Source organism: Bombus bifarius, unplaced genomic scaffold (genome assembly GCF_011952205.1).
Source record: "Bombus bifarius isolate JDL3187 unplaced genomic scaffold, Bbif_JDL3187 scf7180000007966, whole genome shotgun sequence".
Taxonomy (NCBI): Eukaryota; Metazoa; Arthropoda; class Insecta; order Hymenoptera; family Apidae; genus Bombus; species Bombus bifarius.
Genome location: NW_022884352.1, coordinates 4,890,955 through 4,915,061, shown reverse-complemented (window position 1 = coordinate 4,915,061; position 24,107 = coordinate 4,890,955). Strand labels below are relative to the sequence as shown.

At 38.1% G+C, this 24,107-nt stretch overlaps 1 protein-coding gene across 8 annotated transcripts in view; it reads left to right on the top strand.

Moving 5' to 3' along the window:
• Positions 1–24,107, top strand: part of LOC117207934 (potassium voltage-gated channel subfamily H member 6) — a 142,486-nt gene that overhangs the window by 62,637 nt on the left and 55,742 nt on the right. For 7 of the 8 annotated variants that reach the window (XM_033448672.1, XM_033448721.1, XM_033448697.1 and 4 more), the window contains exons 5-9: positions 3,625–3,811; positions 6,559–6,727; positions 9,138–9,206; positions 11,485–11,606; positions 11,999–12,079. In XM_033448672.1, coding sequence (XP_033304563.1) covers positions 3,625–3,811; positions 6,559–6,727; positions 9,138–9,206; positions 11,485–11,606; positions 11,999–12,079 — 628 coding nt within the window. The remainder of the gene's footprint in view (positions 1–3,624; positions 3,812–6,558; positions 6,728–9,137; positions 9,207–11,484; positions 11,607–11,998; positions 12,080–24,107) is intronic. The other variant, XM_033448680.1, reaches the window with a different exon arrangement.

Below are 24,107 nucleotides of genomic sequence, written 5' to 3'. Positions count from 1 at the left end.
AAGAAATTGCCTTCTTGCCAAGTAATTCACAAAATACCCAGACCTCTACGCTTTTACAGCTAAAACGCCTAACAAACCTTTGACAAAGTACATCTAGGTTCTTTTCAGAATTTTTCACTTGCGTTAACACGTGGGTAGACGGTCGTGACACGACGAACAGCTATTTCATTAAACGGAATTACACGTATCCTCTTTTCAACCCTCGATAAACAAAAAATGTCGGTGGCGAGACGGTGTGGCGCTGGTCTGTTACCCAGGAAAAGGAGGTTGATTTGTTTTCCTCTCTTGATATATGCAGGCGGATGGACGTTTCGTAGCGGGAAAAGGGAAAAGAGAACGAAAGACAGTTCCGAGTAGCGCGAGGGAAATTCTCATTACGCGTTCGAAATGGTTGGAAATGTTCCAAACGAAACTACCCTGAACTTGTCCCCGCTCTAACGACGCCGATACAGCCCACTATCCGTATCTCTTCTCTCCGAATGGAGGCTTGCAATTGCTAGCAGGAAATTTTTCCAGACATCGGACCAGCCTAGTCGATACACGTTACACATACGCCCGGAATTTCCGACAAATTAAACACAGTCTTTCATGATTTCCGAGTTAACGCGGCTACGCTGTTTCCTCCAGCTACCGTCTGTTTTTCATGGCCAATTATCGGAGACGTTCCGCTGACGTTTCGCTGGTAAATGCCGCCATCCATTTCGACTTGCTGCGCGCTTGAAAAACGTGCTGCTTATTCTGCACTGTTTTCGAAAGTTTTGACTTTGATAGTCAGACGTAAATTGAAAAGAGTTCCCAGCAGTAGTGTATCAAGGTTGCTACGAAATTTCATTCCTTGAGACGTCAACGATGCAACCAAACAAAGATAACATTGAAAAAAATATGATAAATGAAGTTCTCTTATTTTCTGGCTTCTTTATTGCTCAGTAGATGTATTCTAATGTGAGAGGGTTAAAGAATATAGATTTGCTTCTTGATTAAAGTCTTACAAAAAAGTAAGCGATCGATCTTTCACGATTCGTAAAAAATGAATAATATTAGCTCGATTGTTGTGTTAATTTAACTGAATTCGTATAAATCTGCATAGTTGGGGTTGTTAATGTTATTTGAGTGTTCAACAGGATGACGAAAACGCGTATCTAATTCCAAAACTAAATGCAAGGATAATTTGCGATCTTAATTTAATTTATAATTCAGAAATTTAAAGAATTTTGAAGATATAGAGCTTGTCAATAAAACTGTAGCTCTACCAGATTAAAAAGTTACAAGCGTCGATATTATTACCGCGTACTGCCTTTTAAAACTCGATTTAACGACGTTGTAGTACTTTGTTCGACGTAGTTCCGATGATCGTGAAGTAATCGTTCGAAGAAATCGTCGTTGTTCGACTTATGCGTAAAATTGAAATTAAAATGCATCCTGTCGAAACTAAGAAAATGTCCGGATACGTTTGAACGTTATCGTAGCTCGGTTCCTTAAGAAGAACGAGGTTTTACTTCGATAATCGAAGTCGATGGCCACCAAGGGTGACGTGTGTGCCTCTTCCAATTCCGAAAATGACCGGTGGCGAAAGTGTTCCGCGATAAATTGTAGAAATCCTAAGATTATGGCAATGGTCGATACGGAACAGAGGTCAGACTTGGCGAGTGAAGTGTGTCAGTGTTAGGTCAGACGTTGCCAATCGATACGAAAACTGACGAACCGCAACGCGATACACAATGGGAAACTCCGTTACCCTTGTGCATGTGAGAACTATAACGTAAACGGACTGCACTTTGTTTTGTTAACCTCCAACTGCCGTGTCAGCTCATGCAACGCGTAAAATATACTAGTAGGCGTAAGTTTCCCCAGTTTGTGGATAGTTGAGCAAGTTGCAGGTGTTGGACACTTCCATGGAAGGATGGTCCTTGCCGGGAAATTTTCGAGTCCTTATCGCGTTGCAAACGAAGGAAAGTTTTGGTAGCTGTGACGATCCTACTGTGGAAGTTTCGATATTCTTATCTGCTCCTGGAAATTCTAATTCCTTTAATACTTTGAATGTTCAGTCGATATATTTTGTAGACAGTTTAAAATATCTTGAAGGAAATAGCTTATAGAATAATACTGAAATATTAATACAATAATACTAGGATGGAATAATAAAATTAATAATATGATAATAGAATGGTAGAAATAATGATATAATGCACATCAATACATATATAGCGAATGCTTATACATTTTTCTGAAATTTAACGTTTTAAAAATTTACAACATGCATATAGTATGCAAAGATATATAAAGTATCCAAAGTAGAGGATCTGATACAATATTTGGTAGATGAATCCAATTTCTACGTAGATGTATTTCTATGTATTATTTAGTCATCCTGGAATATTTCCTATATAATTCTGTGACCCTAGTTTGTCAAATTTAACGTATGAAAGGTAGGGAAAGACGCGAAACGATATTTTCATGTTCAGGGTATCCTTGCACCTGAAACATTTCTTTTAGTATTATCAGAAAGAACCCAGATATTCCAGGTGATAAAGTTAAGTGGATCACCCTCTATAACAGAAAACAGACCAAGTGTTAATTTCTAATTAGAAGAAATTTGACCATCTAATCCTTTAAGTAAGAGCATATTTTCGTAAATTCCACGAATTCCATGTGTCTGCATTCCGTCGACGATTATTGTTAGGAAAGGCGCATTACGGACGATATTAGCAAGCAAAGCAACGATCGTGGCTTCTAGAAAGTAGATTTCGAAGAAGTAGGAGGCCAGTCGAATGTTTGGTCGGGAGATAAAGAGAGATATTAACGTCGTTTAAAAAAAAGAAGATTTGGGCGCCAAGGAATACGTGGGATGCATTTTGTTCCAGCTCTATAGACGATTCCAGAATCGCATTTCCTTTTAATGGAACTTCTCGGAAATATGTAGGTGTAGAAAATACATAGGATGACGTCGGTATTTATGGATAAGAAAGCTGCTCGACTATTTCGATCATATTCCTCCCTTTTTACAAGAGTAATCCAAGGGTATAAAACGAGAATCGTTTTGTAACTTGATAGTTTGGTATTCGAAGGCTAGCAATTTCGAGGGACACTTCGGACTACCCCACTTCTCCTTTCTTTGATGAAAATCGAACTTTGAAAACTACGTGCGAAGAATTCACTGGGTAATATCACTTGTATCTACTTTGGAAGATATAGCTCGGACGGATACCTAAATTATTCTATTTCAAAGTATCGAAGGAATTTTGTTCACTTTGTTCGTGGAAATAACATTTCCTTTCTCCTACGGTGGTCCACGAAAGTGTTTCGACACTTATACTCTTATCGTATGAAATATTTTGAAATTTCTCTGGCATCGTTCTAGACACATTCTCAGATTGCTTTCCAGTATAATCATGATAATGGTTTCTGATCACAGTACCAATAAAGTTTCAAAATGTTATATATAATGTCTTCTACGATGGATGTACAAATGCTCTCGTAAGCAACTGTATGTCTTTGATAATTGTTGCATCGGTTGAAGCGGCAGGAAATATTCTTTTTGGAAAAAATATTTTTAGTATCTCTTAATGGTCGATCGAGTTCAACGTGCGCTATTCATCTAATGGAACTATCCTCTATATTTCGCAGCCCACTAACATGTGGTTCACCTACAATGATGGAATCTTGGGGTCCCGGGAGGACTGGCACACCCCCGCCTGCTCTTCCACCCCCGCCAACTGGGAGCAACAATGGTGGTGCAACGTCTGCAGCAACCGCAAACGTTGCACAGCCCAGCACAACCGCGCCGATTGCCAGTCCCGAAGGGGTCAGCGATGTAAGTAAAGAAAAAAATCCTTAGGAATACCCGCAAAAACCAAAAAAGGAACGCAGAGTTTCTTATTTGAAATTTTCAAAGTCATGGCTTTTTTTCTATTTACGACAGTAACCAAGTTTCATGCATATACGTGCATTAATATATATAAAAATAAGATACTGCTGGAATGAGAGAATAACAATATCTAGGAAACGAAGTCAAAAGCACGACAGATTCCAAGGCACGTGTAAAAACGAACCGCTTGCCGCCTCATGCAACACGAAATGCAAGGTATAGCACCATGCAAAGGTCGGCCTAATAGGCGCATACCTTGCCAGGAAGGTCGCGAACGGTCCGGCTCCTTTGGATGAAGCTTTGTAGGTTTGAAGAACAGCCAGTAGTAGTAGTAGCAGATCCATATCTCTTTTAACTGCGATAATTCGCGTTTAAAGAGTGAAATCACCCTCCAGAATTAACCCCCTTAAAGCTAGCTCACAAACGGTTACATATGGAAAATAATTTTGTTAACGAAAATTAAATGCTTTTTAACACGTTAGAAGAAAATAGAGTGAACAAATAATTTTTAAAAATGTATAAAAAGAATCATGTCGGTCTAACATTCGCCTAAACCTCCATCTAAATCTAAACCTCCATCTAACTCTCCGTCTAAACCTTCTCCCAAACTTCCATCTGAACCTTCACCTAAATCCTTATCCTCAGTCTGATTGAAGGGGTCCAGCTGAAGATGTCTGAGCGAAGGAGTCTCTACAACATTAACAAAACTTTTTTTCTATCTGTAACTGTTCCCGAGTTAGCTCTTAAGGGTCCGAACTTTGGACGGTTATTTCATCCCTTGAATTTGAGTTGCCGCAAATAAAAAATATTCTACTATTTTTGGCTGTTCTTCAAGTCTATAAAGTTTCATCGAAATTGCTGCCAGGCCATTCACGCCACCCCTTCCCCCACTCTTGTAAGTCATACAATTGGTGCGCGTGTAGTGTCATTCGAAGCATCAGGGACGAAACCACCCATCGCGCCTACTCCTTCCATCCATTTCAATTTCACAAGCATCCCCCGGATGGTCGGAGGTAATGGACGTTGGTCGCGCCATCGAACCGAGTTAACTGAATCACCGGAACATATCGGGAATATTGTCCATTCCCACGAGCATCCTCGAATTTTAGAGACTCGTCAACGACACTTCTTCCACATTATTTTTACATCCCATCATCCTTAAATCATCCCCTTAATTTAAATATTCCAATTTTTCTTAACACTTTGTTCCAAATATTCATGAATTTCATAATTTAAAAGTAAACTACAGTTTTTGATGACACACAGTAGAAGAACGAAATTGTTGGAAAAGAAATCTCTAGGAAAATCGTGTTACGTGCATAGTTAAATCTAAACGCTTGATGGTAAAACCTGCGATATTTTGTTTTATTTATGAATTGTAATTCAGTCCCTGAGCTTCCCAACTTCCAGTACATTACTTTTGTACTTCATTACCCTTGCATCGTTTTCTCCTTCAATTTTTGTTAACGCCAGCTTACACTGATCGTGCTTATTTGTATTTTGTAATTTAAGACTAAGTTGCTACGTAGTATCGTAACCCTTAAACGATCCTTTTTCTCGATCGTTATTAAGTCGATCGAGTTTTATGCAAAAAGCAAATTCCCAAGTAAAATAACGCTTAAAGTAATAGTTTCTTTTGTGGTGAAGTAGAAGAACTCCGTAATAATGAATTTTCTAGGAAAATGATATAATATGCATATCCATTTCTGATAAAACACAAGATATATTGTTTCGTACGTGGATAAAAATCCAATCTCTGATTTCGCCAACAACATTCCCTATGTATTACTTTTACATTTCGTTATTGTTACACCATCTTCTCCGATCTTCGTTAACTTTATTTTAAGTCGATCGACATTTATACGTTTCATAATTCCAAACTAGGATCCTATGTCAAACAGTTTTCTCGGTGATAAACTACAAAAACTTCATGACGAAGGAATTCATAGAAAAATATTATGATATTCATGTTTATATACATCACAGGCAGAGCTCGCTACATTTTGTTTCGTGTACAGATTGAAAGAATCCGCATCATTTATAACAATGTTCCGGCATCGCTTCCCTCAATATCTTCCGCCATCGTGAACGAGCCTTAGCCTTAAACCATGCCCTCAACCCCGAAGTGCCCTCAGCCCCAGCCCCTCGCCGAACCCTGGGTAAATTCAGCCTGATCGCGTGCACCCGCTTCAAAACACGTCCGGTATCGATCGTGTCGCAGGAGTGTACGCGATGCTAACGATATTCCAGCCGGCTGTCACGTGAAACGGAAGTCCGAGTCAAGGGTACATAGCTTGGACTCGGTAGTAGCTGCACAAGATTCAGACTTGTAATACAACGTTATTTGTATTTTCAGCTCTTGCAAGAATACGCAACGTCATATGCAATAGTGTAGCAAGATAGGGTTACTTGAGTCAGTTAATTAATTATCAGTTAAGTCGTTCGAGCCAAGTTCCAACATCTTAAAACTCAATTTTGGTTTCTGGCACAGATAAAGTCAAACTTGTGAAGTATGAAATATCACAGCATTTAACGTAATAACGGAATTATGTCCGTAAATGTCTTTAAATTATTAATTAATTATCTCCACTATGAAGGCACTTAACGAATACAATTTGTTTCATTAATTCAAAAGTTACAGACTTAGAACATTAAATATACAATTTTGTACGGACTGTTATTGGTATTTTCAGGTGTCCCAAAAATCCGGAATTTGGGAGGGGGCGAACTTCTCGTCGGCTGGAGGCGCCGAGGGACCTTCTCGAAGCGTGTCGCACGCAGCCAGTTTGGACGCGATCTCGAGGAGGGCGGTGAAACCGGAAACGACGAGGGCGCCGTGTCGCAGCCTCACCTGCAGCGTTTGTAAGTAACCACACGTCCGATTTCCTCCGGTTGCTCGTTCGCTCCTTCTGTTTTTCGTATCTTTTTTTTTCTCGGTATTTCGTGGGTTGCCTCTTGACGTATCAGCTCGAGCTTTTTCTGTGGAACGGCGGCTTCCTTTTCTCGACAGCCGATCAGAATATTTCTCTAGGTGTTGCATTCGCTCCATAGTGTTACCCTATCGTTCTGCGAACGGAAGAGAAGCGACACCGACTTTGCTTTCCAACCACGATCTCGACGCTCGTTGTAATATGGAACGAGTAGATCGTGCGACGAAAGTCTCGACGAATCGTCGAGAGCGTACAGTTATTCATGAAAATATTCGAACACTCACAGAATTCTTTTATGAATATATTATACGTGTATTATATGAAACATTCTTGTATACCTATATGTCACCTTTATTAATATACATGACGATGATAAACAGGGCTAAGTTCCCATGAATGCACGTAAGTGTAAATGGAGAATATTTGCCTTCTGCATTGTAAGATTTATTGTAACTATCATAATCGTATTGGTGAATTTTAAAATAAGTATAGAAGTTACGAGTTATTTCCTGGGAGTATATATGTTGCAGAGGTCATGAAAGTATTTAAACGATTAATTATCTATTATTATTAATTACCTATTATATTAATAGGTATACTGTGGATATTTATGTCAATTCATATTTCTATGAATAATGTTAAAGAAATAGGATCGCAGCTAATATTTATTTTACCCACTAGATATTATTAAAAATATTGTACCTCGAATATCATACATATTTTAGCGGATTATGTACGTTTTATGTATTCGTTTTGTGTATTTAAAAATTTTGTTATTTCTTATAAATACAAAAATCCCGCAAAAATATTTATTGAGAGGCCTCAATTTTCAATGGGATATGCAATATTCATGCTTAACACTTATTATATGTTTAAAATGACCACGTACGCTGTATACTTATTTTTTTATTAAATTGCGCGATAATGCAATAATAATCATCTTTCCAATAAGTATCTTGTAATTTCTATGTACGTTTTCAAATTGGTTTCAAATATTACCAATACGAGCATGATAGTCTTATCTCATTACGGAGCTAATAAAATTTCAAAATGTCTCATGTAACACATGTAACATGAACATGAAAATTTTTTGTGATAAAAGTGTTCCGATACCTTCGTGAGCTACTGTCCATTATTTCGGCTCGTCTTTTCGCTTTGGCAACAGATCAAAGTTTCCACCGAGCCTGTCTATGGTTTAAACGCCTCGAATGCGGATGTACGCGTAGCTATTGCGGCGAAATTGCAATTAACGATGTAGAACATAATACTGCCGCATGCGATGTTTCGTGTCGCGAATGTTGACAGATAGTGGCCGCGCGTGTCTCTCCGTTTGCGAGCCGAAGCTTTCACGTGACGGAATTATCGCTCCCGTTCGTCACGATGCTTCCTTACAAGAATTTATAGTCCCTACATTATCCGTGCTTCATAATTGATTATGTCTGGACAAAATAATATTAAATGTGAAATTTCAAACTTTATGACATGAGTAGGCCATAAGTATTCATCCAATTAACACTACATTAACATACAGGCAAATTGATGAACAGCATATACATGTAATGACTACAAAAGTATTTGTATATAATTTTATTTGCCAATGATGCTTTTCTTCACTCCTCTCTATGTTCCATTCTCATAATGTCAAATTTGTGTAGTCATGTGGAAGCGCTACTAAAGGATACAAAATTTAATATTTTTGATGCACGAATATAATTTTTGAAGCCATTATATGTTCATAAAATTAAAATCAAAAGCACAGAAGTTACTCTTTATCGATATAGAAGAAGATAACATTTCTATGAATCAGTAATTGTTATACAAGAACAACGAATCGATCGAGACATCATATGTTGAAAAACTCGAGCGTGGTAAATGGACAAATACTTATGCGACCGTAAGTCAATATGATAACGAGATATCTTAAAATTTAGACAATATTATCAATAAATTCTCTATTATATACATAGTTCGCTTTAAATCACCCTAAAATTGTAATAAAAAATGAAAGAAAGGTTGGATTGACGCCACTTCGCTATCTGTCAACGATCGAGAAAAGCTCGGAAGTCGAAAGATCCGCGGCGGCCGAGTAGTGCCTCGGTAAAACGACGCGAGTTGGCGCCTGTTGACCGAGTGCAACCCCCTGTTACTACCCCCGGAGTGAAGATCGGAGGAAGAGCCGCGTGTTTGTCGTCGATCATTTCCCGTTTTTTCTCCAAATTTCCTCGCGCGTGGCCCTCCTTTTCCGGATCAGGCCATCGAAACTATAAGTAAAACCCTCGATTACGAAACAAAATAGGAAAACTGTAAAATCCAAAAGTCAAACCACAGTGAACGTATTTTAGTAGCGGGCCGAGGGAGCGAACACGTCACCCTCGAACGACGGCCAGCGACAGTCGATAATCTCACGGAAGGTAAAACAGGATGGTGCAGCCTGTCTGCTACCCCTTTGGTTTTTTCTTTTTAACCGACCGAGCGCCGGACGAGTTTGCACCCCTTTTACAACTTACCAAGCGCTTGCGGCTTTTTCTTTTTTTGGTCATGAGCTTTTTCCAGAGATAACGTAACCGTTGTCCGATTGAGCTTTCATAGGCCTATTTTTTATACTGCCTCCACCATCTATATACCATTCAACTACTCGTTTACATTCTCTCTGTTATATATATACATATATATATGTCTCGTATACCCGTGAAGCTCTCTCTTTCTCTAACAAACGCGTCACCTTCCTATCCTTCGTCCTGCTTCTTTCATCCTCTCCTGTCTCTCTGTGTCTTTCTTTCTCTTTCGTATCTTTCTGCCGTTACTATTTACAAGACGAGCACCGTAGCATCGCTCGGTCAGCCATTTTGTACTCCCGCGTCCTGGAATGTAGTCCACCCTCGTCTGGAACAAGCTTTTCTCTAACGTGAAAGTAATCATTCTCGCGGAGGATCACGCGCGTGGTTCCATGGAGACGCGTAAGTCTTTCGTTACGAGCTCCACCAAAACCGTACGAGTACGAAAAGTGGCGAGGCGTCGTCGTCGGCGGTCGAGGGTGAACCTGGAAATACTGTTGGTCCAGATAAATCCCTGTGTCGAGAACGGGACTGTCGGGAGAATCTATCGAGTACGCAAGGCTGACCGAAGCATGGGAGACGAACTTTGTTAGTTTAACGCTTACTTGTTCGCGATGGAGCAAGACAATTGGCTGAATTATTTTCTCTACACACGGCTTCATATCCCTTCTCGTTTCTTCTCATTCATTACAAAATAATCGTTTAATCTCTTTCCGGGGAGAGTTTCTCTAGATATTTGTGGAAACGGTCTAGGAGAGCATATCCGAAAATAAACAACAAATCACCACGATATTCATTGTAAAAATCATCAACAGAATACGATACCCATACTTTCCTTATCTTCTGTGTATATCTATATTACATATATATATATACAAATGTTATAAATAAATATACATAATATTTGAGCGTAGCAATTATCGCATTGTCATCTTTAATAATAATTACACGGTCTTTTACAAACATTTAAACGATCTTTTTTTCACAGGTATGCAGCTTCTAGTGCGAATTGACTAACCCGTTAACGAACACACTGTCTTAACCGCTTTTAGATCGAGATATAGGCTCGGTTCTATCGTTGGTTGGTTTTTTCATCTTTTCTTTTTTCTTTTCCTACCTACACAGTACATACGGTGGCTCATCGAAGCAGTCGAATAATTATCACAGAAGACTTTAATGCATGTATCGAGTGTTATATAAAACAGTTTGAAATTTCATTAGCATTGCAACGAGACACGACTATCGTTAATCATATTGGTACGATTTGGAATCAAAGATTCTCCTTCTGAATATTGAGGTATATTAATAATTATGAATAATGTGATTCCTACTAACTTATATACTTGCACTGTATATTTAACAGTTTTCATGTACATCCTCAGATTTGTTTCAAAGTTTACCGATATAATCATGATAATCGGGTCTCATTACAGTACAAATGAAACTTGGAAATATTTCGTATAAAACGAATGCTATCATGAGCCACTGTGAACTCTACATTGGCCATCATTTTCTTCTTTTAGTCCACATCTTGTATTGAACCATTTGTTGGAATCGTTATTTTTGTAAAATAGTCGTCGATTTTCGAAATTATCTCTGTGTGCATCCGTACATCACGTATTTTTATATTTTACAATTAGATTTAGTGCGTGTGGTTGTAATTGGTGTTTGTAACAGACTTGCTCAGACGAAACATCGTGCATCGATCAGCGAGTTCAATTCACGCCATATTTCTTTCCTTCAGATCTCGCTCTCCTTCTCTCTCTCTCTCTCTCTCTCTCTCTCTCTCTCTCTCTGGCTCTCTCTCCCTCTGTGTATAGTTCGTTTCATTGACGTTCAAATCGATCGATTTTTCTATTATTTTTCCTTTTACTTTATTTTCTGCGCCTCGAAAGCTTTTATAAAACAGAAGAAAGTGTATTGTGCACCGAAGTTTGGCAAATTAATCGCGCGAATATACGTTAGTACGCCAGATTTGTCACGTTATCAATAAGTTTACGAGACACGTTGGATAGTTTTGATTTAATCGAGCCTGTATTTCACACGTATAGTTTTGTAACGATACAATAGGATAATGAATATGAAGTAGACCGAAATGAGTTGCAACGTCTGACGCGTGAATTTGTGTTTCTAGCAACTAAACATTCGAAAATCTTTCCTGGTGTTGCGTCCGAAAGTGACTTGCAAAAATGGCGGACCAAAGACCGGAAGTCGCCATCCCTCAGCCAGATAGGACCCGATTCCATCAAACACAAAGTGAGTAAATCATTTGATCACTCTCTTAATTTTTCAATTAACTTTTGAAGACCATGTTCAGCTTTAAAACAAAAAAAAGGCAACTGTGATAATTCCAAAAGACAATTTCAGATCGATTGACAATGTACTGAATTTTAAAACCTCTCCTCTGTGAAACATAGGAAATATCTCTCTCTCTCTCTCTGCAGTCTTCAAATGATAAAAAACAATAATAAAAATTTCGATGATGTTATCACAGATGGATAATATTAAAGTAAAATTCACATAGAGTGAAATTTCACTCGCGATAGTCTTCAAGAGTTAAAAACCAATAACGCTTTTGAAGTAAATACAAATATAGTTTTTTTGGAAAATACAATTTTCAATCTCAACCCCCATATTTTGTGTTCCAGTTTTCCTTGCAGGACAATGGATCTGCGAAATACTTCCAAGGAGCCATGCACACGTCGAACATGGGGGAAAAGGTAGCCCAGGTAAGCCACGTTTCGCCGCAAATTCCTGTGGGTTTTCTATGTCTCTTGATCATCAGCTGGTCGCACGAGTTGGAAACCGATAAAGCCACATACGATATCACGGCTTATAGGAAGGCTTATAGGAAAGTTGGATAAAAGTCAGCTTGAAGGTACTGCGAATTTATATGCGAACCGCAATCCTCGCCTTGGAACTTTGGCGAGAAGGGAACATTCTCGCGTGATGCTTTCGACTTCAAATAGAGTCACGTCATCAAAGTTTCTCTCAGGATATGTTCTGATCTCAGGGACAAGCGGAATTTTCTTGGTCGTTTCTTTCTTCCATGTCCTTTGTCTAGGACTTTTTCATTCGGAACAGACACTAGGAGATAGATACGTCCATTGTTTGCTGGCGAAACTTTTAATTCGTCAAAGGGAGGCTCGTTTCGTTTCACTCAGAATACGTTGCAAAGAACGAAACTAGTAAATTTCTTTCTGACGCACCGTTTCAGACGGAGTAAAGATACCAGTTTCCTTGAAGCACGTTATGGACTTCGACTATAGACGACGAAAGTGAATTTAGCTTTTAAAAAGATCGAAGTGAAGTTTCCGAGTATTTGATACACACCTCAGGCGTGAATTTTATATACAGAACCATCCTGGAGGTTTCATTTGTGTTAAAAATGACTTAATAAGCTGTAAAGAGACTTGATTGACAGAGAAAACATTCGAAAGACCATTCTGGTGTTATTCGATAGATATTTGTTTGTGAGCCACTGTCCTATTCTACTGTGGCCTCGTTTGATCGACATGCACCGTCTATTTCCCAGGCGACCGCATATTTGCCCGACATATTTCATCTTATTTCACTGAAAATAGGAGATCTCTAAGCTACTGTCTTATTTTTACCGTCCTACGGTCGGTGAACCTGTCTTTTTTTTAAAATATCCACGTCAGTGGTATTAAAACATGTTTTAAAACAAGTCATGCTCTCTGCCTGACATAAATCGGTTTATTCTACTGACTTCATAGGAAACTAAAGCATTGATCCGTTTGCTCTTCAAATGAACAGAAGATGGAGAAGCTCTTCAACTTTGGGGACATTTTATTTGAGGACGATGATGTATAATGGAGAAAGAATAATACGTAGATTATATTTGCCAAGAAATTTTGTTCACAAAGGAAAAAGACGAATTTCGATCTAGGTCATTTGGAATTCTTGACGCGTTCTGCATTACTTCGTTAGTCATGTGGAAGAACTTGTAGCGTCGTTTATTTATTCACTCTTTTGCTCACATGAATGTCTATGATGTGGAATAAATTTTGTTGATGGAAGGAATTTATTTTTTGAAATATAAATGTTAATATTTTTTGGTGTATATGCGTTATGTGTTATTTGAGAAAATTTATAGCAGGAGCATTTCTTGAGAAAAATGCTGACCTAGTATTACTATTTATAGTTTCTAGGTCTCGAAAGAAGCACGTAGTTGTTTCGAACGAAATTCTTAGCGTTGTTGCCAATCATGTGACAGAGTAATGCAGCGTTTACCATGACACCCCGTGGTAACACAGCCCTGGCTGGCGCCAATCGGTCTACGCCGCAGTCTTGGGGGCGGGAATCTCCCGCGCTGGATTTCCACAAAATGATGCCGATTTTATGCCACCGTAACACTTTTTTCCTTCGATAGTTCGCGGAAGAAAATTTTTGCAATAAACAAAATTCCTCGCAATTTCCTTTGCAATCTACCATGTGGTAACAAATCTAATTTAAAAGAAGCTCTAGGTATCCAATTGTTTCTGGGAAAATTCACACCACAAACAAGGTGGAAACACGAAGGTATTAAATAAAAACGGATATATGTGTAAAGTAATAGAAATTTTGTAATTATATTTTATTATTTACATATTAAACAGTAGATATATTTTATAAAAGGGAGGGAAATATTTTGGCATCCAACGCCTACTAATTAAAATTCTGAACTATCTGTAAACACTGTTAGCGAAACCAGGTGACAAGTACAGGCCTAGAAATCGATACCACATTACACGACTGGTTGCCGAATAATTTATAACTCTCTCGGATGACGAGAACAGTCCACGAGTTGACTCACACTCGGGGAACAAAGATCGGAGTTCTCATCGGCGATCAAGTGTCGACTTATACTTTGCACACTCTCGTCATTGCTTTCCTCGTCGGTCGAGGATGGATGGATAGAGAAGCCACTTGATCGGTCTCGCTTAAGGGACGCCGGCCTTTAAACAATTTCCTTGTTTGAAATAGCGACGATACCTTCGTCAACATGCTTATCGACCTGTAGAGGGTCAAATGTTCTGAGCTCTTCAACTCGTGGCAAATGCAGTTAGCTCGACACGCGTGTCAAATTTGTTAAATTATGAAATATTCTCTGAAAATTCCTAGATAAAACTTTACGAAATAATTTTCTTCCATAGATATCCTAAGTTCGAAAAATTTGGGAGGGACGATGTATGTAAAATTTTAGATAATTTTGTGTTGAATACTTTTCTATGGTGTAATGGATAGACACGTATGGATGACGTGGTTAACATCAAGTTGAAATAAACATTAACGATATATTCTTTCTTCGATGCTTTCTTCATTTTTGAGGAATTTGAGAGAGTACTTTGTACTTTGTACAAAATTCAGATAATATCGTGTTGAAGAATACTTTTTTTTATCGCGTAATAGCCAGACACGTGTTAATATAAAGTTTCGCTAGTTTCCTTTTAACCGAGTTTCTGAAAGTGCATACACGACTACCAGACAGTTGTTCGTAATCGATACATATGACCGCAGTTACGGTACTTTTACTGCTTAACGCGATATGACGGCGCGATGCGGCTTAAAAAGGACAATTTATCACTGATAAAAGATCATAAGGCTCTGGGAGAATAGTGGGTAATTTGAAAAATGTTCAACGTTATACACCCAAGTAGAACAATTACTTATACATATATATATATGGCTACTCGAAGCTTCATCTTTTTAAAGTCGCAGGAATGACTTAGTACTAAAGATGACAAATTTTCTACATATATCTATCAAACTCGGAACCAACACAATTATTCTACCCTTCCAATTAGAAAAATAAAAATCAAGTAAAATAAAATACACCATATATGATTCTTTATTTTCTTTCCTCCAAAAATTAAAATCGTGTTCACGTCAGGGTGACGCTCCTTTTCCAAAGAATTCACGAATACAAATCAGCTGAAACAATTTCTGTTAACAACCTGCTATATGGTGACAAATTTTACTTATAAAACTCTATTCTTCTTTTTCTCAGTATGAATCTGTTGAAACTACGATCCTCGATAACTCAGCTGCATGGTAACAAGCTTCATATTAAAAGTTATATACCCTCCTTTTTTCCAATACAAACATTTTCAAACTGTACTTCAACGTTTCAAAAATACCTACAAAATTGCAGAAATATCTACAAGTTTGTGCAAGTGACTTTTTATTCATTCGGTTAATTTTTTTGTAGTAGCAATTTGTGATAGCAGTGGCCGATACACGGTGTACCTTGGTTCGTAAGTGCTTCATCCTATCAGGAATGTTCTGTGTGCAGACGTAGTAACCAGCCCGAATTGCATTTGGACTGGCAGTGGTTTTTCCTCGTCCCGACGTTCAATCGACCAAGCTCATCATCGTAGCCAAAGCTATTTACATCGGGCGAACTCGAAGCCGCCAATATCGATAACCGATACTGCGCCTGTTTTCTCCAGTCTCGAACAGCGTTACGATGATGTCGCGGAAATTATTACGGTGAATTAAAGACACGCCTATTGTTGCTGCTTACAAAGATATCCGATCTTGAGAATCCCTTAATAACCGTAGAAATATTTCATTGTTCGCGCAAATCATTCATTCCTGATCGAGAAATTCAATTGACGGTTTAGGAAACTAATCATTTTGTTCCGGCATTTAAATCGAACTTTTTTGTAATTGGAAAGTTGAAATTGAGCATCGTATTTATTATTACTATTATTATTATTATTATTATGTTGTTAATATTTATGGTCTTTTATCAAGTCATTTGAATACTCGGTAAATTTTCTTCGCTAAAAAATACAAATTTTTAAAATAAAAAATCAAGCATTTTTTAAATATCTGTTCTGAAAGCAGTGAAGCAATGGTCTGTATAAAATTCGAGATATTTTTATTATTCTGATGATAATATTTATGGTCGTATACCAGGTCATCTGATCAGTTGAATATATAGGAGATTTTCTTCCAGTAAGGTGTAGAATATTATGCTGTCGTTAATGAACTATATTTTGTCGATTGTTCGTCTAGGATAATTGTTCTGATAAGGTTTGTTATAAGGATTTTCTTGTAACTTTATCCCTGGAAATTGCTTTTTAATTCGTGTAAAAGGAAATTTAAATCTAAATATTTCATGAGAAAAGTTCTAGAACTCAGCTATTTTGAATAATTGAAGCATATAATGGGATAATCATGTTCCTTCATGAGAAGCCAACCTTAAAGAGTATGTGTTATCTCTGAACCGTAAATAATTCATCACGAAATTCAAAAGGTAGATTAATTAACAACCCAGAGGTATTGCCACGTAATCACACCCTCTCTGAACAAAGATAATCTCGTTAAAAAGAACACGCAATATTAAATACTTCCACGAGAATGAAAAGGATAAAAAAGATGACTAACAAGAAACTAGCCCGTAAATTAGCGGAGGAAGAACAGTATGCTTATTTTGAATCAACAATAAGGTAGTAGAATGAGGCTAGTGTTAATTAGACAGAAGGAATCCCTCTAAAACTATCGAGCAACTGAACGGAACGAATTCTGTGCTGAAACCAGCACGTAATATAACAAAACTGCTTCCAAAAAGCCTGGGAACAAATTCCCGATAAAGAAGGGGAAAAAAGTATAAAATATTTTCACTAGAATGGCGCAGAGAATCTCGATAAAATAAAACTGCTGCAAAAAGGAAGAAGATAGAAAAAAGGTAAAAAGCGATAAAGAAACAAAACCAGGGAATCGCGAAGAGGAACATCATGGTACCAGTACATAGAAAGAGAGAAAGAGAGAGAGAGAGAGAGAGAGAGAGAGAGAGAGAAAGAGAGAGAAAGTGAGAAACGAAGACAGAAACCGAAATATACCTTACGACAGTGGTTCTCAACCTTCTATACTCCACGTACCCCCTTGTGTAGATAGATGAACCTATAGCTATGGTGTAACAACCGCAACGAAACACGTATACATACACACTAGCAGACAAAAGACAGTTTGAATATAAGTAGCATAGAAAATATCGCAATATAAAATAGTATTGTATTTGACAAGAGTGAATAAATATACCATCGTCATATTGGCATGACGATGAAAAATATCTAACACGAAAGTTACTAATATGTGCGCATACGCAAATAAATTATACTTAGCAACTTTGAACTTCCTTCTGTTCGCTATTGTACTAATATCAAATTTTATATTCATGAATTACACGTATTACAAGAAAACAAGAATACAGTTCGAACAAGGCAACAACGATTTTCCAAATCTTCTAAAATACAACTTTTAATCTCTCACGGTGTAGCCCCCAAAATTTGACCGTATCTCACGTTGAGAATCCCCATCCTATACGATACGAGGGCAAAGGACAGACAAGTCGACGACTAGCGAAGCGAAATAGAGAACACGAACCTTCTTGATCGAACAGAGACAGGCAGAGAGAAAGAAAGAAAGAAAGAGAGAGAGAGCGCGAGATAAGGATGGTGTGGAAAGAGGGGCAAGGTAGCAAGGGGGTGGCTGGCAGAGGCTCGCCGATAGAAGGCGCTATTGTCAGTGGCGCAGTATCCCCCGTCCTGCCCGGCAGGTTACACCGTTCGCCACTCCGTCCACATCGCCCCTGAAGGATCACAGAGCACATGTAAACGGTGAATAAGACTGAAAAAGGCCGGGTGGCGCGTGAACGCGTGTTTCCATCACGAGAGGGTTCATCGCGGTTCGAGCACCAAGTGGCGCGCCTTTCATCGAACAAGGGAGAAAGAGGGTTGGTACATCGAGGGGAGGGTCGAGGAAAAACAGGAGGTGAAGTCACGCAGAAGTTTATCGAGTGCTGACCGGCAATCGTTATCCCGCTTTGATCGCATTGATCGATGACACTCGAAAGGAAACGCCGCGTCGCGTCATTACGTGCTTGTTCGTTGTCAACCCCTCGAAACCACATCATCAGGACGTGAAGAGCGTTCGTTTGTCGGGTACCGGCGATCGCTCTCCGTTCGGAACACGGTCGATTGGATGTCAGGTAGAGATAGGTCGCGGCTTGTCGCGATCATCGATCGATTTCAACGAAAAAGAAACCGGGGATGGGAGACAGTCACCTACAGGGCGAAGGATACGAACAACTATGACCGCGCGCGAATGTGAACCTACGTGATGATCGTGTTGTGAATGTGCACTCTATGTTTCTTGGATCATTGGAAAGCTCGGTTTTTATCACATACGGAGATCGAGATTTTGTCACGGGGAAATTTGGGGGAAGACACTCTCCTTAAACGATGCGTGCTTCCTTTGAAGATTTTCAAAAGGTTTTAACGAAAGAGTAACTTTTAGAGGCATTACGTTTAGATAATTGTTACATAATTAACCATGCATTAATTTCATAATTTTGATAGATGGTTAGGTTCTCTGGTTTGGTCGAGATGAAATTTAAAAACGGAGAAAGTATGGAATTTAGAATTACGATAATATGTAATTACGATAATTGTAGAAGTAGTTTTGTAGATTCGATGGTTTTCGACTTTTAGGTCGTTTGGTAGTTAGGAGATTTTGAACATTGATGATTGCGTCCCGTGACATACTCGTATTCCCACGTGTTTCGAGCGTTCGCGACGCGCGTTACGAACGCGTAACGAATCGCGTTGAATCGAGAACGGTGCTGACAAAATGGCGGTAATTTTCTATTACCTTGCCCTTTGAAAGAAGGTTTACCTAGCTATCCAGAGTCGGAATAACGAAAACGAAGAACCGTGTTCCAAATTACGTTCTACGGCAGGCATTGGCAATCAATAACCGCGGATAAAGTTGTCAGTGACCGTACGCGATAACGTATTATCGACGCGGTCACGTTATTCATCAAATATCAAGGATTCCATTAACCTCTTCAAACTTAGTAGCTAAAATAAACAATCAGAGTGGTCGATGTTCACCCAATATAAAAATTCACGTTCAAGCTTTCAAATACGAATAACCCAAACTACTTCAAAGTTTTCATTTAGCTACGATATAACAGCGAGACTTTTAATTTCCAATCTCACCGTCCAGTTGCCTGACACCCTTGATCAAAGAAACCATCGATTTAAATTCGAGGATGGTGTCCCATCTAAATCCCAATTTGCATCCCCGTGGACAGAATTTAAAATGGCCGCGCCCACGTTAAGCGGAAGACGGAAATCTGGGACACGGAAGGGAAGGAGGAGTCGAATTAGATCTCGACTGATACGATGCTAACGAGATTGCTTAGTAGGCTGTCGCGTTCGTTGGTTATTCCAGAAGGGAAGCTCTTTAAATACACGAGGAGACACGGTATACCGTGCCAAATGCGTCCACGGAAGGTCCACTTTCCTTTCGCGAATAAAATCGATGGTCTCCATCGGATACGCGGGCTACCAGCCAAAATATATGCCGGAAAGGAGACACCTTGGTAACCGAAACCAGATGCAACGAGGGGTGGAGAAGCCGGAAGAATGTTTCCACGTTTCTTTTGTGTCCTATCCCGCCCCACAACTGTCGCATTCAGATGGTCGAATAGTGGGACGAAGTCTCTTATATAAGGAACTGCACCTGGATCGGTTAGCAAGGAGTCGACTTTGATAGTTCATCGCCGACAGTGACACGAAGTAGACACTGTCAGTCAGTGGTCAGACTGAGCTCGCGCCTGTACCGAATTGAAAAGAGTTTTTCGAAGACGATACGCTTTCTGAACTCTGTTCGATGATTGGTTATTTGTTTATAATTATTTTGGGAATATCTTCTGAAGTGGTATACAATTCCTTTAAGTAGTATTTAATAATTATTGCGTTTTGTTCGTATGTATAGGTTGTGAAAAGGGTTTGCAATCCCGTAAGGTAGGATCTCGCGTCATTTTTTGGAGCCGCATAACGTTAGATAGGAACCGCAGCATTCCGCAAGGTTTGCAGCATAGTGTGCGTCACAATCACACGTGTCAAGATCTTTCAAGAGCCATTCGGCTATCGATATCCACAGATTTAACGACGAATTCTAAGAGTCGTGGATGTTTAATTGTGGGCGGTGAATTCTAATAGGCGCGAATATTATAGTTTCGAAGTTCGGAGTTCGCAGGAACGCACGTGTAGCCGATGATACGACGTCATGGTGCTCCATGGCTCGTGTAGAGTGATAAGGATGCTGTGGAAGGATCTGGCTGGTAGAAGGATGAGGAAGATGACGAACCTTCTGGTAAGAGGACCGCGATTGACTGCGGAAGCGTCAGAGGGCGAGCCTCTTAAATTGTAATTTATTAATTTCTAACATATATGTTATCATATTACGTGTTCATTGATATTAATATCAATTGATATTGTTAGTGCGAACAAAATATGTCATCCAGTAAAGAATCCATGTGTGACGATGAGAAAGAGAATACTAATAAACCTCTTTGAGCTTATTTCGTGAAGAGTGATACTACTGAAAGTGCCAAATGCTTGAAGTGTTCTATGGTTTTAAAATTAAGTCACCGATCGAGGAAAGAGGATTTGTGATATATTTGAAAAGTAGACATTGTATAGATTTAAAGTCACACTCGCAAGCATCATCACCGAGAAGGGATTCTTGCAATGTATCGAAAACAGCATCCCAGCCGCAGATCCTTTACAATTACGAGAATGTAATAGCAAAAGAGAAAGGCCAAAACAATTGACAATTCCTTCGTTAAAGAAAATTCCATGGAAAGAATGATATCTCGAATGATTGTTAAAGATGGTTTCACTTTCGATGTTCTTTGTAAATCTACGAACTTAAAATACTTGTTTCTGAAAAATGGTTTTATGCTTCAAACTTCTTTTAATACAATAAGATCGAGAATTATTACATTCTCAGATCCTGTACAGACTAATATGAAAAGCAAATGTTTTCATTAACAATCGACGAAGGGGCATCTCGAATGGAATCAGATATACTGAAACATAGATGTGCATTATAAAGAGGAACACTTTAACCTTGATTTAGATGGAATCCGTAGTTCACGCACGACAGAGCATTGCGCCAACGTAGTTGAAGGATGTCTGAAGAGCTTTAATCTAGATATTGAAGATGAAATTATTGATACAACTACTGATAGAGCAAATATAATGGGAAAATTTGCTAGACTGATGCTTTGCTATCAACAACTTTGTTACGTACAGGGCATGCAACTTGCCGTAATTGAGTAAATAAAATTTGTTTCCTTATTAAATATCGTCTCCTTAAATGTATAATATAAAATGTCTAACAACCAAATCCGTACTCTAACGGGATTGAAAATAACGCGGGATTGCAACCCCTAGTTGTAAATACGTGTACTTGCTATTGAGTTTTATAATATTTTGTAATACTTTTGTCTTGGTTGGATTACATTTTTATGTGGAAGTTTCTTCTCTGTTTCATTTGGTGTATATACGTTTTAATATACTATGAACATGTGTATCATTGATCTATATGTTCTTCAATATTTTCTGTTTTGAGTATATCATATTTTTATGTGGAAATTTGTTCGCTGGTTTACGAGGTTCTGAAAGTGAATTGTCTTCTAAGATTCTGCTTTTGACGTAACTCTTAAAGATGTAACAGGGCACGTAGTAGAATAATATGTTCTTAGACAGACTGAGTTATTACGTGCAGTACGAAATTGCATAAGGTTAGCGCAAGTTTTCGAAAAATCAATAAAACGCTGCATCTCTTGTGAAACGACTCGATCGAAGTCGGCCGTAGTCATTTAAAACATTTATTTTTTTAGAACATTTATTATATGTCGCTAATTCTTAGTTTATCAACTTCAATGCCGATGTTTCTAGCAACGACACGCAGAGAAATGAACATCTTCGTCAATTTCTACTAATACACATTCTCACAGAATTCCCTCAACGTTAATCATTTTTAATTTTATAACTTCTAAAGTGTTAATCATTAAGTTAATCGCAATTTGATTAAAAATTATTCTTTCTTTTCGCATGACCAACTCCTGAATTTTTTCTTAGTTAATCAAACCACTAAAGGTAAATCAACTTTTCTGTTAGAAAAATAATTCACCAACTAATAGCACCCATCGATTAATCAAATAAGTACATTAATCAACCTTTCTATTATTCATTCAATGAACATTCATAAACAACCTTCCACAACCAAACAAGTATAGGTACACTATTACATTCATTAATAATGAAATTCTTAGTGAAACACTAAAAAATGGACAGTTCGATTCATTGATCGTCTATCGATCTTCAACCCTAAAGAAAAATCTTAAAAGGATTCTCAACCCTGTCGATACGTGTATGCGCTCAGATTCTTCCTTTCAGACACATTATCAATCTTCTATAATCCGAGCCACGAAGTAAAATCAGTCGTGAGATGAAGTAAATTCTTTTCAATTTTGAAATACTAGAACTTCTACAATCTTGTCCTGCATCGTGGCAGTGAAATAAAACATCTAAAACATTTCATACGGTATTATTGAAATAAACATTTTATTTGTAGTACTTATAATTTTTCTCCTCTTCATTTTCCATTCTAGTAAGATATAATAGTAACTAAAATTTCCAATTCCTCTGGTTCTCAATTCTACTTGTAAATACTAATTAATATATTCATAGTTTTTATTGTTATAAACGAAACACTTCTAATTTCTTCCTTTCATTTTCCAATGCATTGAAATATTACAGTGACTGATAGTTTCAGTTGCCCTACTTGCAAATTCTACTCATAAAGAAAACTCTTAATCACAACTCGTCATTTTTCTCATACTGCATAATCTCAAATATATAATACAAATGTCCTGTATCCCAAGACATTAATCAATGCCAGTATAGATTAATAAATGACTTCGTTATATGGGCCGGGCTATACGATGATTTAAACTACTAAAGAGTGTTCCCGCGTTTCTTGTCTCCACATGAAATAATTTCCCCGGTTTCACCAGGTAACCAACGAAGGTCATAGCCACGAAGTGATCAATGACAGGCGTCCTTGCGTCGCAGTCGTAACCACCTAACTATACCTTCGCTTTACGTGCGATTGCAGTTGACTACCAGGCGCCCACCCACTCGCTCTAACACATACACACATACACACACATACACACACTTATATCCGAGTAGAAGACTGGTACTAAGTGTTACATTATTTCTCAGCTTAAATCCCACTTTCGTGTGGTGAGAGCCGCGCAGAATCGAACGTATTCGAGGGTGGCCGCGTGCACCAAGAACGCGTGCAGTGACGCGCGCGTTGTCACCACCGAAACGCAATGTCGTCCGCGAAACTTCGACGCCAGGCGTCGGACACTGTTTAAAAAAGGCTGTCCGACCGAAAAACAGTCATAACTTGGATCATAATTCATTTTTTATTAACTAATTCCTGTTCCTTTTTAAGTTTTTAAATCCTTAAGGATTCTTGATTAAAATATTAGCTACCTATAAAAATTATTTGTTTTTTAAATAACGCGTTTATGTAATAGAAATAAAAATATTATTTAACGGTGGGTGTTTCTTCTTTCGTAAATGGTATTATTTAAAGTGAATCATTTCACATATCATGGTTTTTGTACAGGAGAATATTATATTTAAATTTCACGATAAAAAGTTTACCAAAATTTCATGACAATTTCGCGTAGAGAAATATAGTAAAAAATGGACAATTTTCAAATGCATATCATTTAATTATTTTACTTACTATATAATTCTGTCCCTGTGAATTGTATATAATTATAGAATTATGTAAATCATAAAAAATAATAATTATAGTAGCTCGAATAATTAAGCGTTGGACGATGTTAACCTATATAGTGTTTCTGAA